The sequence below is a fragment of the Rhinolophus sinicus genome, linkage group LG03 (genome assembly GCF_036562045.2).
Source record: "Rhinolophus sinicus isolate RSC01 linkage group LG03, ASM3656204v1, whole genome shotgun sequence".
In the NCBI taxonomy this organism is placed as follows: Eukaryota; Metazoa; Chordata; class Mammalia; order Chiroptera; family Rhinolophidae; genus Rhinolophus; species Rhinolophus sinicus.
The window spans coordinates 157,703,888-157,716,855 of NC_133753.1; the positions used below are offsets into that span (position 1 = coordinate 157,703,888).

The 12,968-nt window shown below is 37.1% G+C and overlaps 1 protein-coding gene across 9 annotated transcripts in view; it reads right to left on the minus strand.

Moving 5' to 3' along the window:
- The window catches only part of NLN (neurolysin), a 90,122-nt gene that overhangs the window by 10,470 nt on the left and 66,684 nt on the right, over window positions 1-12,968 (minus strand). For 7 of the 9 annotated variants that reach the window (XM_074328892.1, XM_074328891.1, XM_019743911.2 and 4 more), the window contains 4 exons: window positions 12,633-12,834; window positions 2,133-2,319; window positions 1,677-1,805; window positions 316-452 (listed from right to left, as the gene is read on the minus strand). In XM_074328892.1, the coding sequence (XP_074184993.1) occupies window positions 316-452; window positions 1,677-1,805; window positions 2,133-2,319; window positions 12,633-12,834 (655 nt within the window). The remainder of the gene's footprint in view (window positions 1-315; window positions 453-1,676; window positions 1,806-2,132; window positions 2,320-12,632; window positions 12,835-12,968) is intronic. The other 2 variants (XM_074328894.1, XM_074328889.1) reach the window with 1 other exon arrangement.

Consider the following 12,968-nt stretch of genomic DNA (forward strand, 5'->3'; position numbering starts at 1 on the left):
AATCTTCTATAAAACTAAAACATTGTATGGTGCATGTCAAAACTAGCAGCTATAAATGCTTAAATGCATAAACAAAGCTTTGAATTTTAATTATGCAATATACTGGAATGTTAATAAGCGAGAAAATGCAGGGTTTTTTTTTAAACTTACAAAATTAATCGTTTGTACACTACAACATGATGTACGATTTAAGAAGATTCAAGACTTTAAAGTTAAAAATTAAAAGCTGTTACCAAACCTCTTACTCTAAAATCTACGAGTTAAAGGGGAAGGAGCAACTACGAAATAAACAAAAGGAGAAAAAAAAGACAATACCTCTGGATTCATTATCCCTTCTTTTTTAAAACAGCTGTAAAACATATCCATGGAAAATACTTCACTCCAAAGATATCCATAATATTGGCCATCATATCCTCCTGCCAAATGTCCAAAAGTAGCTGGCATATTTGTACCTTTAAAGAAAGATACATTTCAATCAATGTCATGGCCAAAGTTAATTACCAGGTTATCTGCTAGCTCAGGTTTCCCTACAGGGAGCCCAGGTGTGGGAGGAGAGAGTGATAGGATTTCACCTCTAGTACACCCAAGGTTTCTGTGTGCCCTTGGTCAAGATGTTTACAAACTTCTCTCCTGAGATGGCTCAACCTCAGAGCTGGTTTCGGCCCTAAGCTCTGGAATGCCTAACCGTAGTTTCAGAGGCTTTGTCCACACCCATCAGATGTCTCAGTATTTCAGATTCCCTCAGTCCTTTCTCATCCCTTACACACATAATGTACTGTATCTTACAAATACTCTAATATTAAGCCTATTCTTTGTCACACATCTATATATCTAAATAGTGTGTCAGAAAGGCACTTATTTTACATTCATAATTACTGAAAAAGAACTCTTTACTTGAAAAGCTAAAAAAAATCTTCCTAATTCAATTGACCTTTAGGGCTACTTTAAAAAAGGATTTTGTCAAAATGGCCTGAGGCACAAAGTTGCTGTAGGGTTTACTATAAACAGAGCACACAAGAAAAGTGAAGCCCTAGATAGACTCCACCGACTATTCTGACCTTTGTTATCTCTATAAACGTGAATGATTCCTTTCAATAACAACTTCCTTGGTGGAAAAAAAAGTCACCTTACCAATTACATATACTTACAACTATATGTTGGCTTCAAACATATAAATATAAATGTAAACATACATCTGTGCAGCTATCCACACACCCACATGAATCTCACAAATATAAGGTTAGAAACTGCTAAGTCAAGCTGCCTTAACAGAATCCGAAACAAGGCATAAGTTTGTGCTTTCTCTCTGCAATGGTACCTTCTGGCAGTTTCTTACTGAAATAATTGGGAAGTCGTGGTGCATCCAGGGAGGGGGAACCCAGGCGGGTGCTGCCAAATGTGAATGGCTTTCTGGGCTCTGGGGTGGAGGCCAATTGCTCACGCCTGATTACACTAAAATGCTGCAAGGCTGGAGCCACCTTTCCTTCAAGCACATTTGGACAGGGTAACTCATGTGGCCAGAGTATGATCATCTGAAATTCATGGCCTGATTACAGAAACGAGAAACAAATTACACTAGGTAATCTACCTGACAAATGCTTACCTTTCCTGGCAGTGTGAGGAGAATACCCTGTACTGCACAGGAGAAATACACTCAACCCATAGTATTTACCCACCTGGAGTAGCAGCAACGCCTAAAATTTCTGTGCAATATTTGGCATATTCACTTGCAGCATCCAACGACGCATCGGTATGGAGAGACTGATCAACTTTGCTCAAAACAATCTGGCGTAAAGTCAGAAGACCTAATAACATAAGAATGTTTGGGCATGTTTTGTAGAAGAGAACTGTGTGTTCTAATATCACAAGATCATAGATTTCAAAACTGATTCCTGTAGTACTTGTTACAAAAATGGGAGCAGCAAGACATCTCATTTAAAATTTAAATGAGATGTAGTTTTCTTCTTGGACGTAATCCCAGGGTTCAGTATTATATTCAGCGGTCTTCCCGTATTAGCAGTTTTGGGGTACAATCATTATTAAAGGAGAACTAGTTCTATAGAAGAAGATGCCTGCAATTCTCTATTAAGTAATTTAAATTTATTTTCCTTTTCTAAAATTACAAGTCATACCTGTGTTGACCAGTCTAGAAGCAACAAGTTTTTCCAGCAGATCATCCATAATCGGTCTTCCATCTTTATAATGTTTGGATAGTCTTCGGAGGGAATCAATGTCCCACACCCAATTTTCAAGCATCTGTGATGGTGCCTCTACAAAGTCAGTTTCCACATTTGTTCCACTAAATCGTGCAAAATCAGTCTAGAAAGTAAGCATAGAGGGCTTTTAAAAAAAACAAGCACACACTGAATGAAAAACAAATATGTGATGAATTGCAATTAAGATTCTCTAAAACTTAAGTCAGAATCAGTCAATGGCTCCTTTGAATGAAGGTAAGAAAACCTCAAACTTAAATGAAAATAAAATACACCTGCCTAGCAGCATGAAAAATACCCCACAAATAAATCGATATTAAAGTAATATTTTATTCTTTGGAATCCTAATCAAACTTGGAGCAATTATCCAGGAATCAAATTGAAAAATAAATCAGCATAAGCTGATTTTTCTACTGGTTTCTAAGCTGATTTATCTCTGCTACTTAACTACTCAAGTTTTAATCAAAATCACTTAGCGTTAAGTTACAATACTACAGACAGATATCCTTTGTGTGTGTGTGATGTTTTGTGTTTTAAACTTTTAATTAAGTGGGTCTAAGATAACCGTATTTGTAGAAAGCCTGAGTTGTACCTGTCAGGTTGGGCAGAAGATGTTACCTTAAAAGGAGAAGCCACTTCAGTGGGAGTTAAGGCTGTATATTAGTTGGCAAGTGGGGTGAGATAAATGTAGCTAAAGGAAAAGAGAAACAAAGAATATACTCATAAGTTTAAGTACCCCTCTGTGAATGACAAAGGGGCGCTCTAAGAAGTCAATGACCGAAAGTAACCTCATGGGGTGATCCGATCATGAATTCCTAACTGGGCAGGTCATGGTGGGTGGGTGGTCATGTGCCAGGCCTTCCCTAACCACATCCCTAGTAAAAGGTTGTCCTTGCCTTAAATGAGCTCTGTCAATTGTTTTTGTGCATCTAGGTTAATATACCTTTGAAATACTTCTTATTTAGACCCCTCAGAAGACCACCAGCAAGAGAACACAGTATCTAATGAACTGTCTTCTAATCCAATCACAGATATTTTCCAGCTTTGCTTTCTCCCACCTTCATGTAATCTTCCTTACTTTTCTAATTAATTTACTTTTCTATTAATTCCAGAAACGAACTGCAGAACTGTCATTTGCTTGAGCATTTGAGATCTTGCTTTCCTGGCATGTCCTTAGCTTGGCTCAAATAAATTCTCACAAAAATTCCTACAGGTTTGGGTATTTCTTTTGTTGACACCTTGTAAAAATAAAAGACTTATTCTGAGGGTCGGGGCTAAGAGTTTAATTTTTTTGGTTTTTTTTTTTTTTTTTTTTTAAAGGAAAGTTTAGTAAATTGTTGAGTCAGATATCAGAAAAGCTCTTGAGCAGAAAGATGAGAATTCATTAGAACAGGTTGGTATTTTTTAACGTTCACACCATCCAAAAAACTTCTGTAACATTGCTATTGGCAAAGGAGACCGAGCATTCACCCTGCCAGGTCACCTGTAAAAAGGGGGTGACCAGTCTGCTGTCTTTCCCTGAACCTTTGTCCTATTTCCCTCTTCAGATGCTTTACATCCAAACTTCTCTTCCTAACTTCATCATCCTGGGGGCTCTACAGGCAAGGGAAAGGAAGAAGAAAGGGAACAGATGGGATGCCAAATCAGCAGCAAATAACCATTCTGCTTTTGGCCCGGGGCAGAGACACAGATGTCAACGCCATCTCACATTCTGCCTCCCTCTCTTGATGCAAAAAAATGTTTTGCTTGACTTCCCATTACAATTGTGCTGATTCTAGATATGAGGCACTTCAAATACTGAAGGGCCAGGGGAAACTGAAATTACTAGGCGCTGGACTGGGCCACCTGTCCTTGAGGACATCCCAATACAAAATTCTCACAGGAAAAGAGCAAGTGTTCCAGAAAATGAAACATTTTGCCTCTTTCTGGGATATAATCTTCTAAAATAACTACATCCTACATTTTGATACAACAAACTTATACAATAATCATAACAGGTAACATCTATGGAGAATTTACTGTATCAAGCATTATGCTAGATCCTTTACATGGATCACCTGATTTAAATACCAAAACAATTTATTCAGTAAATACTGTAATCTCTATTTTTGATATAAGGAAATTGAGGCACACCTAGATTAAAGTAGAAGTAGGATTTGAAACCATGTGGTCTGACTCCAGAACCCACAATTTTAACCTCAAATGCTATAATGCCTCTCCATCTTATAGAAAAATGAAAAGAAAAAAAAAGTAAAAGAAAATGTTAAATTACATTGTTACAAAGTGACTAAATACTCTAGGAAGGGATCTAAAGTAGAAAAGTCTTATATCAAATTTGCCTCTATGTGAAGAGTAAAAATGTGGTTTCCGTGTGTTTCTGTAGAAATCTGACTTCCTCTATGTACTGGAAGATTTTTCAAAGTCCAAACATGAGGTTGAGGTGTAAAAACCAGCCTTGGTAACCATCTATCCTAGACTTGGGATTCTGTAATACAAAGTGCATGATTTTCTAAAGATTACTGTTTTAAAATAAATACTAACAGAAAAAATAAAAGCAAAATCACACCATCAATTACAATATTTTCACAAAAATATAAATTTTGCATACTCTGCTTGTGTATTTTTCAGGCAGTGTTTGCAGATGAGGGGGAAAACCAATCCCAAATAACAAGAAAATGCATATGTGTGTGTGTGTGTGTGTGTGTGTTTGGTGGTGGGGGAGGGAGTGTTTCAGAAGCTAGAAAAAAAACAAACAAATGAATAACTCATGAGTTAAAATTGAATAAAATAAGAATTAACACAGTTATGACACTCAGAGTAGAGAAGAGAGGACTTATGCTATTTAAGTCATCTTGTAGTAGGAGAGAGAGCAGAGCAAGTGAATGAACAAATCAACAATGTCTTCCAAAGAACAAAAGGAAATGTTTGCAAGGAGTAAAAGCTAAAAATAACTCTACTGCTTACTAATTTCCCGAAAGTTAGTCATGCTCTGTTTCTCTGTATGCCCTCTGGGCAATATCATTTAAATATGTTTCAAATGAGGAGGACAAAGAACCTACAAAATTCAAAAGCTAGATTTCCAGCAAACAGCTAAATTTTAAAGAGAAAGGAATCCACAGTCAGCCACTGCCTTGTCTACACAGAAACCCTGGGCAAGTCTTAGGACCCAGCAGCCTCTGGGGGCCTGAAAGGCAGAACAGCTTGCCTGTGGCTTATTACTCATTGTGGACTAGCCAGCAAATACCCCTCCCCAGCTTTAAACTGTAGATTCCAAAGAACCCTAAAAAAATACTTGATATAGTTTTCAATCTGAACAATTTCAAGGTATTGAATATAGCAGCTTGTGAGGCATAGTAACTATCGATGCTAATATACTTCCCAGATAAAGCACAGTAGTGTAAAATAAACATGAAGTAAATTAACAAGTGATTTTGCAGGTGACACTTCAAAAAGTTTTAGGGCATTTTGCTGCAGGAAATATTTTGACAACAAAAGCTTAGAAAACAATATCAACTTGGATTCCTATTTGGTTAGACGTTCTTGAGAGGAAGAAAGTTGTGTAAAACGATGAGATTTTTCTTCATTATCTTTTTATACAGGCAATAGGATGCCTAAAATATACTCTGTTATAGATTTTTATAAAAGATGACTCGGTGCTGCAGAGAGTAACTTCTTAATTCATACAACACAGTGAGAGCTGGAGCAAACGTTATATAAACTACAGCTCAAAAACTCATGTGAGCTTTTGTTGTATTTAAAGACCAAAGTCCTATGGGCTTTTTCTAATTAAGAGGCCAGTTGCATTTACTAGTTACAACTAAAGTGTTATTTTCATGATAGCAAATCCCAACTCAAAGAAAAGGCATTTGCTGAAATCTGTAAGTGTATTGTGTTTAGGAAAATGAACAGGTCTCAGGAGGACTGACCTTGGCTGTCTGAGGTGAACCCCTATTGATTTCTTTGCAGTCATTCCACATCCTGACCTGTCTAATCTACCCTTAAATCCAGGGATGATGGGAAAGTTTATATAACAAGGCATTAAAAAAAGAAAAGTGCTACTGTCTCCTAGGCTTTGTCATAAATAGAGGGTTAAAGGTCATCGTTTCCACGTCACATATGCCTGGAATTATCACCGGAAGTAATAATAGTAATAGAGAGAACCTGAATAACACAGTTAACATTCTTATTAAGTTTCACAACAGTCTTACAGTTCAACAGGTCAGTATCACCACCATCATTCTAAAGACATGTGAAACAACACAGAATCCGCCGGAGTCTTGAACACTGCACCTTCATACACTTACCCTCAAACGGGCTATACCTTCCTGACTACTACTTCTTATATAGAAATTGCTTCTTTTCAGATGAAAAGAAATAAAAGTCTTATTCAAACTCTAATGCGAAGAAGGTTGGGGAGTATGCATGCCTTATTCACCACTGCATCTCCAAAATCCAGCATCTGCCCAGAAAGTTGTAGATGGTCAACAAATATTTGTGAAACGAATGAAGCTATGAGGAGAATGCTTCTATAGGACTCAAACTTCAATATTATCATACTTGACCTGACCTCTCAGCCTCCAACTCAGCACCACCTCACTACTTACTCTGTCTTCTTTCAATATTTAATAAATATTTGCAGCATTTTACTTAATAACACTGTTTTTAATTTTAAAATTTTTACATTTCATGTCTTCAAACTAAACTCAACATTCAGTATCTTTTTTTGCTTTTGAACCCTATCCTACCATATCTAGGGTAACATGTCAGACGCACTAGATGATCAATAACTCTGTCTCTAAGAAATCAACTAAACATTTCTTTCTCTTTTAAAAATATTTTTCTAATTATTAAAAAAAGTTAAAAATACAGTAAGTAAATGAAAGAAATACCTTGTCCCCAAACAGAAATAAACAATGCATAGATCATCATATTGGTTTTGTGACTTTAGCATTGACTTTAGCATTTATTCTACGTACATACGCTGTGTATGTATTATATATAAACAAATAAACACAAATAAATAAAATAAAAATGAGATCCTTAAAGAATTCCCCTCTAACACTGACCCTGGAAACTATAACAGCATACAGGGTTGGGGGTAGAGAGCAGAGGCTCCAAGATTGTGGGTAGATGTTTACTGTATTATCGGGGCTGAAACCAAAGAGGTCAGCTTATACTGAGGGATACGTGGAACTCGCTACACTCACTTACTCCACATAAGCTTGCATGAGCTTGATTTAGATGGAATGCCATTTAAGAAACTTAGAAGAAAAAAATCCATCTACCAAATGCAGGCCACAGGACAGAGTACTAGTGTCTCCAGTGCATGGATTGAGAGGGCTAAGAATGGTTATAGACAAGAGTCGTGACGAGCACGATGGGCAGACTCTGGACAAATCATTGAACCTTTCTAAGCTTCAGTTTTTCCCATTTGGAAATGGGGAAAAATAATAGTATAATAATGGAAACAGATTGGTAAATCTACTTCAGAGGACACTGTAAGGACAAAACTAATGAATGAATGTAAGGCACGGAATGGAGTCCCAGGCATATGGAAAGCGCTCCGTACATCTTGGCTGCTGTTATTTATTCTTAGCCTTGCCAGTTTGCCTGACCAGGTGTGGTTTTGGCTGGTCTGACCAAACCTGTCCTGCTTCCTCCAAGTATCTACTCTTTGATGTTAATGCTGATGATAAACATACCCGCATTTCTCTTCAAAGCTCCCACCAACCCCAATACAGCAGGTCCTCACATAACGCCATTATTTTGTTCAGCATGGTTTTGTTATAACATTGATAAGATGCCATAGGAACTTAACTCTTGTTTATATCAGTTAGCCTTGGTAAAATTGGTTTCATTATATATCATTTCTCTTAAAGTTGCAGAAGCTGTGGAAGATGTTAAGTGAGGACTTACTTTACTCTAAACTGTTTATTCTGCTCAAGCTTCAGGAATCACCTTCTAAGTAGGCAGCAATCATTAAAACAAAATAAAAACAAACACAAACCTGATGGTTTCCAAACATCTTCCACAGACCTTTACCCAAATCCCCTGAAGGTAGGCAGCATTTGTGAATTTTCTTAAATGACAGTACTTTGCCTTATGGCAATGTGTTCCTCTCTTAAATTATGACTTGTGTGCTACTTATTGATCCCTGGAGGGTTGAATTACATATAAGCACAGTTACAAGAATACTTCAAATATGTATGGCACTTTATGCTTTCCCAAGTACCTTTTCACACACTATTTAGTCTCACCAGCAGCCCAGAGAAGTAGGTATGAGAACTGTTGTTATCCTCATTTTATGAATAAGAAAAATGAGATGGTTCAAGGAGGTCGAATAACTTGCCACAGGTCACACAGCCAGACCCACCAATACACGAATGATTTTTAATCTAGTTCTCTTGTCATCGCACCAGGGTGCCTTCCTGACTGCTCTGGGATATATTTATTTATAACAGGATCTAACTCAACATATTTATAGCAGACACGATGCTCTATTAGTCTTTTGACAAAATTAACAGATTATTTGAAATCACATAATTTGAAGTTTTTCTGTCCTCCATCTCTTTCATTGATTTTTTTTTTTTTACAGCCCTTTCATTTTTAATTACTAAGGCTTTATGGTGATGCTAACGTGTTGCTTTAAAATAATCTCTAACAGTCCAAAACTGATTACGGCTCTGCAGGCACAATCCAACACAGGCATCACAATGGAGGCTGTTAACTAACAAGACTCTTTCTTTTCTACCCAAGTTCAAAAGGCCAGTGATGACTGAGAGGCGAAACCACAATAAAGCCACGAAACAGGAACAGCCACTAGAGATAAGACATGTTGATGGCTATCTTCAAAATTACCTTCCCTGTAGTGCACACACGAGAACATGAATGAAACGCCCCCTGAGAGACATGGCAGGCATACTGAACTAGCGCATCTATATGTGTGAAATCTGGATGTTCCTGCCGACACATTTAAACACCACTGTGACAAGCTCCAATGAGCTTTTCTGGTTATCACAGTTGCAAGGTGCCCCAGTGGAGAATTCAAACCCTGAGCTGCGATATATGGAAGCCATCTACTAAATACGCATATGTATGGCAACTTTTTCACTCGCTATGTATTTCCTAGGTGAGTCACAAGTATTACTGAACATGGATGCTATTAAACTCCTTACTCACTACTATCCAGTTTCGGTCAGTAAACAAGGTTTTGAAATTATTATAAAGCTGCAAATATATAGATCTATGCCTATTTTAAGACAAAAGTAGTGACCACTGGTTCCAGGTATGATTACCTTTAGTTCTTAAAATGTTACAGGACATTTGAAAAAATTAACAGACAAATAAGAGATTTTTCAAAGATCACCTTGTGCAGAGATGACCAAGCAAGGGATGGTACTAAAACACTGTTCATCTCTGTGATACATGTGTGTTCATGAATGAGGCAAACTCTAAGACTTGAATATGGTCTACTTTGTCAAGACACCAAACTAATGAGTGAAATATATATGTATTTATTTATAATAGAGTCATGAGTAAAACAGTTCTAAAATGACATAGTACAAAGATAGTATTTTCCAGTACCAAGGTGGCTATCACAAAGGATCAAAGGTAATATACAAAATAATGAGAATAACACAGAGTCATGGAGAACTGTACTGTGGAACATATGATAAGCATATGCTATTAAGGTTATACTAGGACTGTGTCTGAAAACAAGAACACGTATCAAGAGTACTGAAAACCTAATTTGAGGGTCACTGTTACTAAATGTGATTAAGATACCAAATTATGTCCTCGTGACATCATTAGCTGATAATCAATATCCAAATACGGGGAAAACTGCTATAACCCAGGACTTCTTAACTTGGAATTCATTACGGTCTCAGCTTCAAGGGCTCTGTGAGTCCTCTGGAATTCCATGTAAATCTGCCTGTACGAGTGTATGTACATTTTTCTGGAAGAGGTAGCCACAGTTTAAATCAGATTTTCAAAGGGTCCTTAGATCCCAAAAAGTTAAGTCCACATTCTAAAAGCAGGCCATTATTTATCTATGTATAAATTCATTACTAGATCTTGGATAATCTAAGAAATATCCCATAAGTCTGAAATTAAGAAAATTATTTGACTTTCATTCATAAAAATATTTTAGAAAAATATAAACTAGGTTTATCTTAATTAAGAAAACGTCAACCATAGCAAGGATACTGATGGAAAATAAGTATTTCAGGAATCCTATTGCTGTGAGAATGAAAATTATCTAAGAAAGAAAATTTAGGTTATCCTGAAAGATTTCTTTTCCTTGGATTAAAGAGAGGGTAGAAACGGTTACATCAGTATATCAGGACTTAATTATCTGAACAGATTCATATCCAATTCCCATTTTTTAAAATAACACATGGAAGCTCCATGATGTAAAGATAAAATGTTTAAAGAACTAACAGGCTTTTTTTTAACAAAGGTGATAGTAGTATTTTGGAAATGAGTGGGGACATTTTCGGCTATTACAATGATTAGAAGCTACTCTGGGGGCTAGGGATGCTGGATGTCCAGGACTGAACTGCACATGTTAGGACAACAAAAACTGTCCCATATTCTGCATGTCATTCATATGTCCTGCTAGACATTCAAATAAATGAAAAGCCTATAATTAAGAGAACCTCGAAACTAACTCCATTGCACATATTTTTGCAAAAATACTTTTTACACACTTTTAATTTTCAAGTCACTAACTGTTGGGATCAACTCTGTAAATCAACGTAAGATTACTTTTTTATTTGGAAGTTTCCCAAGAGGTGTTCACCATTTTGGAAAATCATGTCACCACTGGTGCTTTTGACTGAATGTTTGTGTCCCTTCCCCCCCACCCCCATAATTCATATGTTGAAATCTAACCCTCAGTGTGATGGTAGGAGGTGAGGCTTTTGGGAGGTGATTAGGTCTTGAAGGTGGGGCCCTCACGAATGGGATTAGTGCCCTTACAAAAGGGGTCCCATGGAGAGCCCTCATTTATTCTACCATGTGAAGAACACAGTAGGAAGGCACCATCTCTGAACCATAAAGCAGGTCCTCACCAGATGCCAAATCTGCTAGCACCTTGATCTTGGACTTTCAACCTCCAGAACTGTGAGAAATGTCTGTTATTTATCAGCCACCCAGTCTATGGTATTCTGTTTTAGCAACATGAACTAAGAAAATGGCAATGCCATTCTTGGACTTGAGTAAGAACACAAAGCACTTACATTAGTCTGTAGTGTTTTGCTGCCGGATCCAGGACAATTCACACACGGTACAAATCCGTGAATACTTCATTACGTCTTACTACACAGTCATGCCAAAGCATTACCATTTGAAAACCGTAAAAAATTTCTTTCTTTTATGTTCAGTGAGGACATTACATCAATTTAAAAAGAAATTCTCTAGAGAAAGGCTGTTAGGGAAAAACTAGCAAAATACAAATAAAGTGTAGCGTTTAGTTTGCCGTACTGCACCAATTTTGGCTACTTGCTTGTGACAAACGTACTACAGTAAGATACTAACAGTCGGGGAAGAGGGATAAGAGGTACATGGGCAATTTTTGCACTACTTTGTAACTTTCCTGTAAACCTAAGATTATGCTAATACAAAGTTATTTTTTAAAAGTTTAGTTTTAGAGATGCACAGAGATTTCAGATCTGGAAAACTTTCCCTACATTTATCAGTTTTTAAATAAATGTTAGGTTGAACTACAGAGCTAGATGTTTTCATATGTCAATAACAATTAAATTTTAGCAACTTCATATGGTTTATCCTAGAATAGTTTGGGTCTATTTTACTAGACTGTGTTTCAAAGTTGAGAATAAATGTACTTTTCATTTTCAGAAATAAAGAAAAATCTGTTGCAATCCATTACACGCACACACATGCACACACTCACCCACCCTATCCCTGGCAAATTTTCTCCATGGTTATATTACCTATGATTTTAATTTGAGGCTAGTAAAGAAAGGTATTATAAAATATTTATTATTAAAAAAGAAGTAAGGCGTCTGAGGTAGTTGAAAATCATTCAACTAAAAGCATTAACAAGCAGAAGAGAGAGATTACAGCACAGTTTATCTGTGAAGCTTATACCAAATTCCCATGGAAAAGAAGTAAAAGAAAAAAAGCAGAGTATTTGTAACCCTTCCTTAATGATAGTCTGCTTCCTTTTCCATAGGGTGGTATTTAACGAAGCTCTTTCATCAGTGGATTAACCTCTAAGTAAAAAAATATGTTGTGAAAGAGGACACAAGAAAAGTTTTGTGCTTTTGCAGAAGGCTTATGAAATTTCTGAAACTTTCAGTTTCTGAAAAAACATGTTAAGAAGAGAAACCTGACCACAGTGGGGGGGAAAATCTGGAAAAGCAATTGGCAGGTTTACCACCCCAAATCACTCACCTGTGCACAAATCTGATGCATGACATGACCAAATTCATGGAAGTAAGTCCTCACCTCATCGTGCCTCAGGAGAGAGGGACGATCTGCTAGAGGCTGTGAGAAGTTCACCACAAGGGCGGCCACAGACATCATGCGGCTCCCGTCCGGGAGGAGGCAGCCAGGCTGGAGGCCAAAGCAGGCTGCATGGTTGTATTTCCCTTCCCTAGGAACCAGAAGCGGAGTTCGTGAGATGTGAACATCCTTCCGCAGCAACAACATTGCCCGGGACTCTCTCAGTCATTAGGTCATATTTGCTACATGTTTGATAGAAGATGCTTTGAAACATTTAATTCCCCT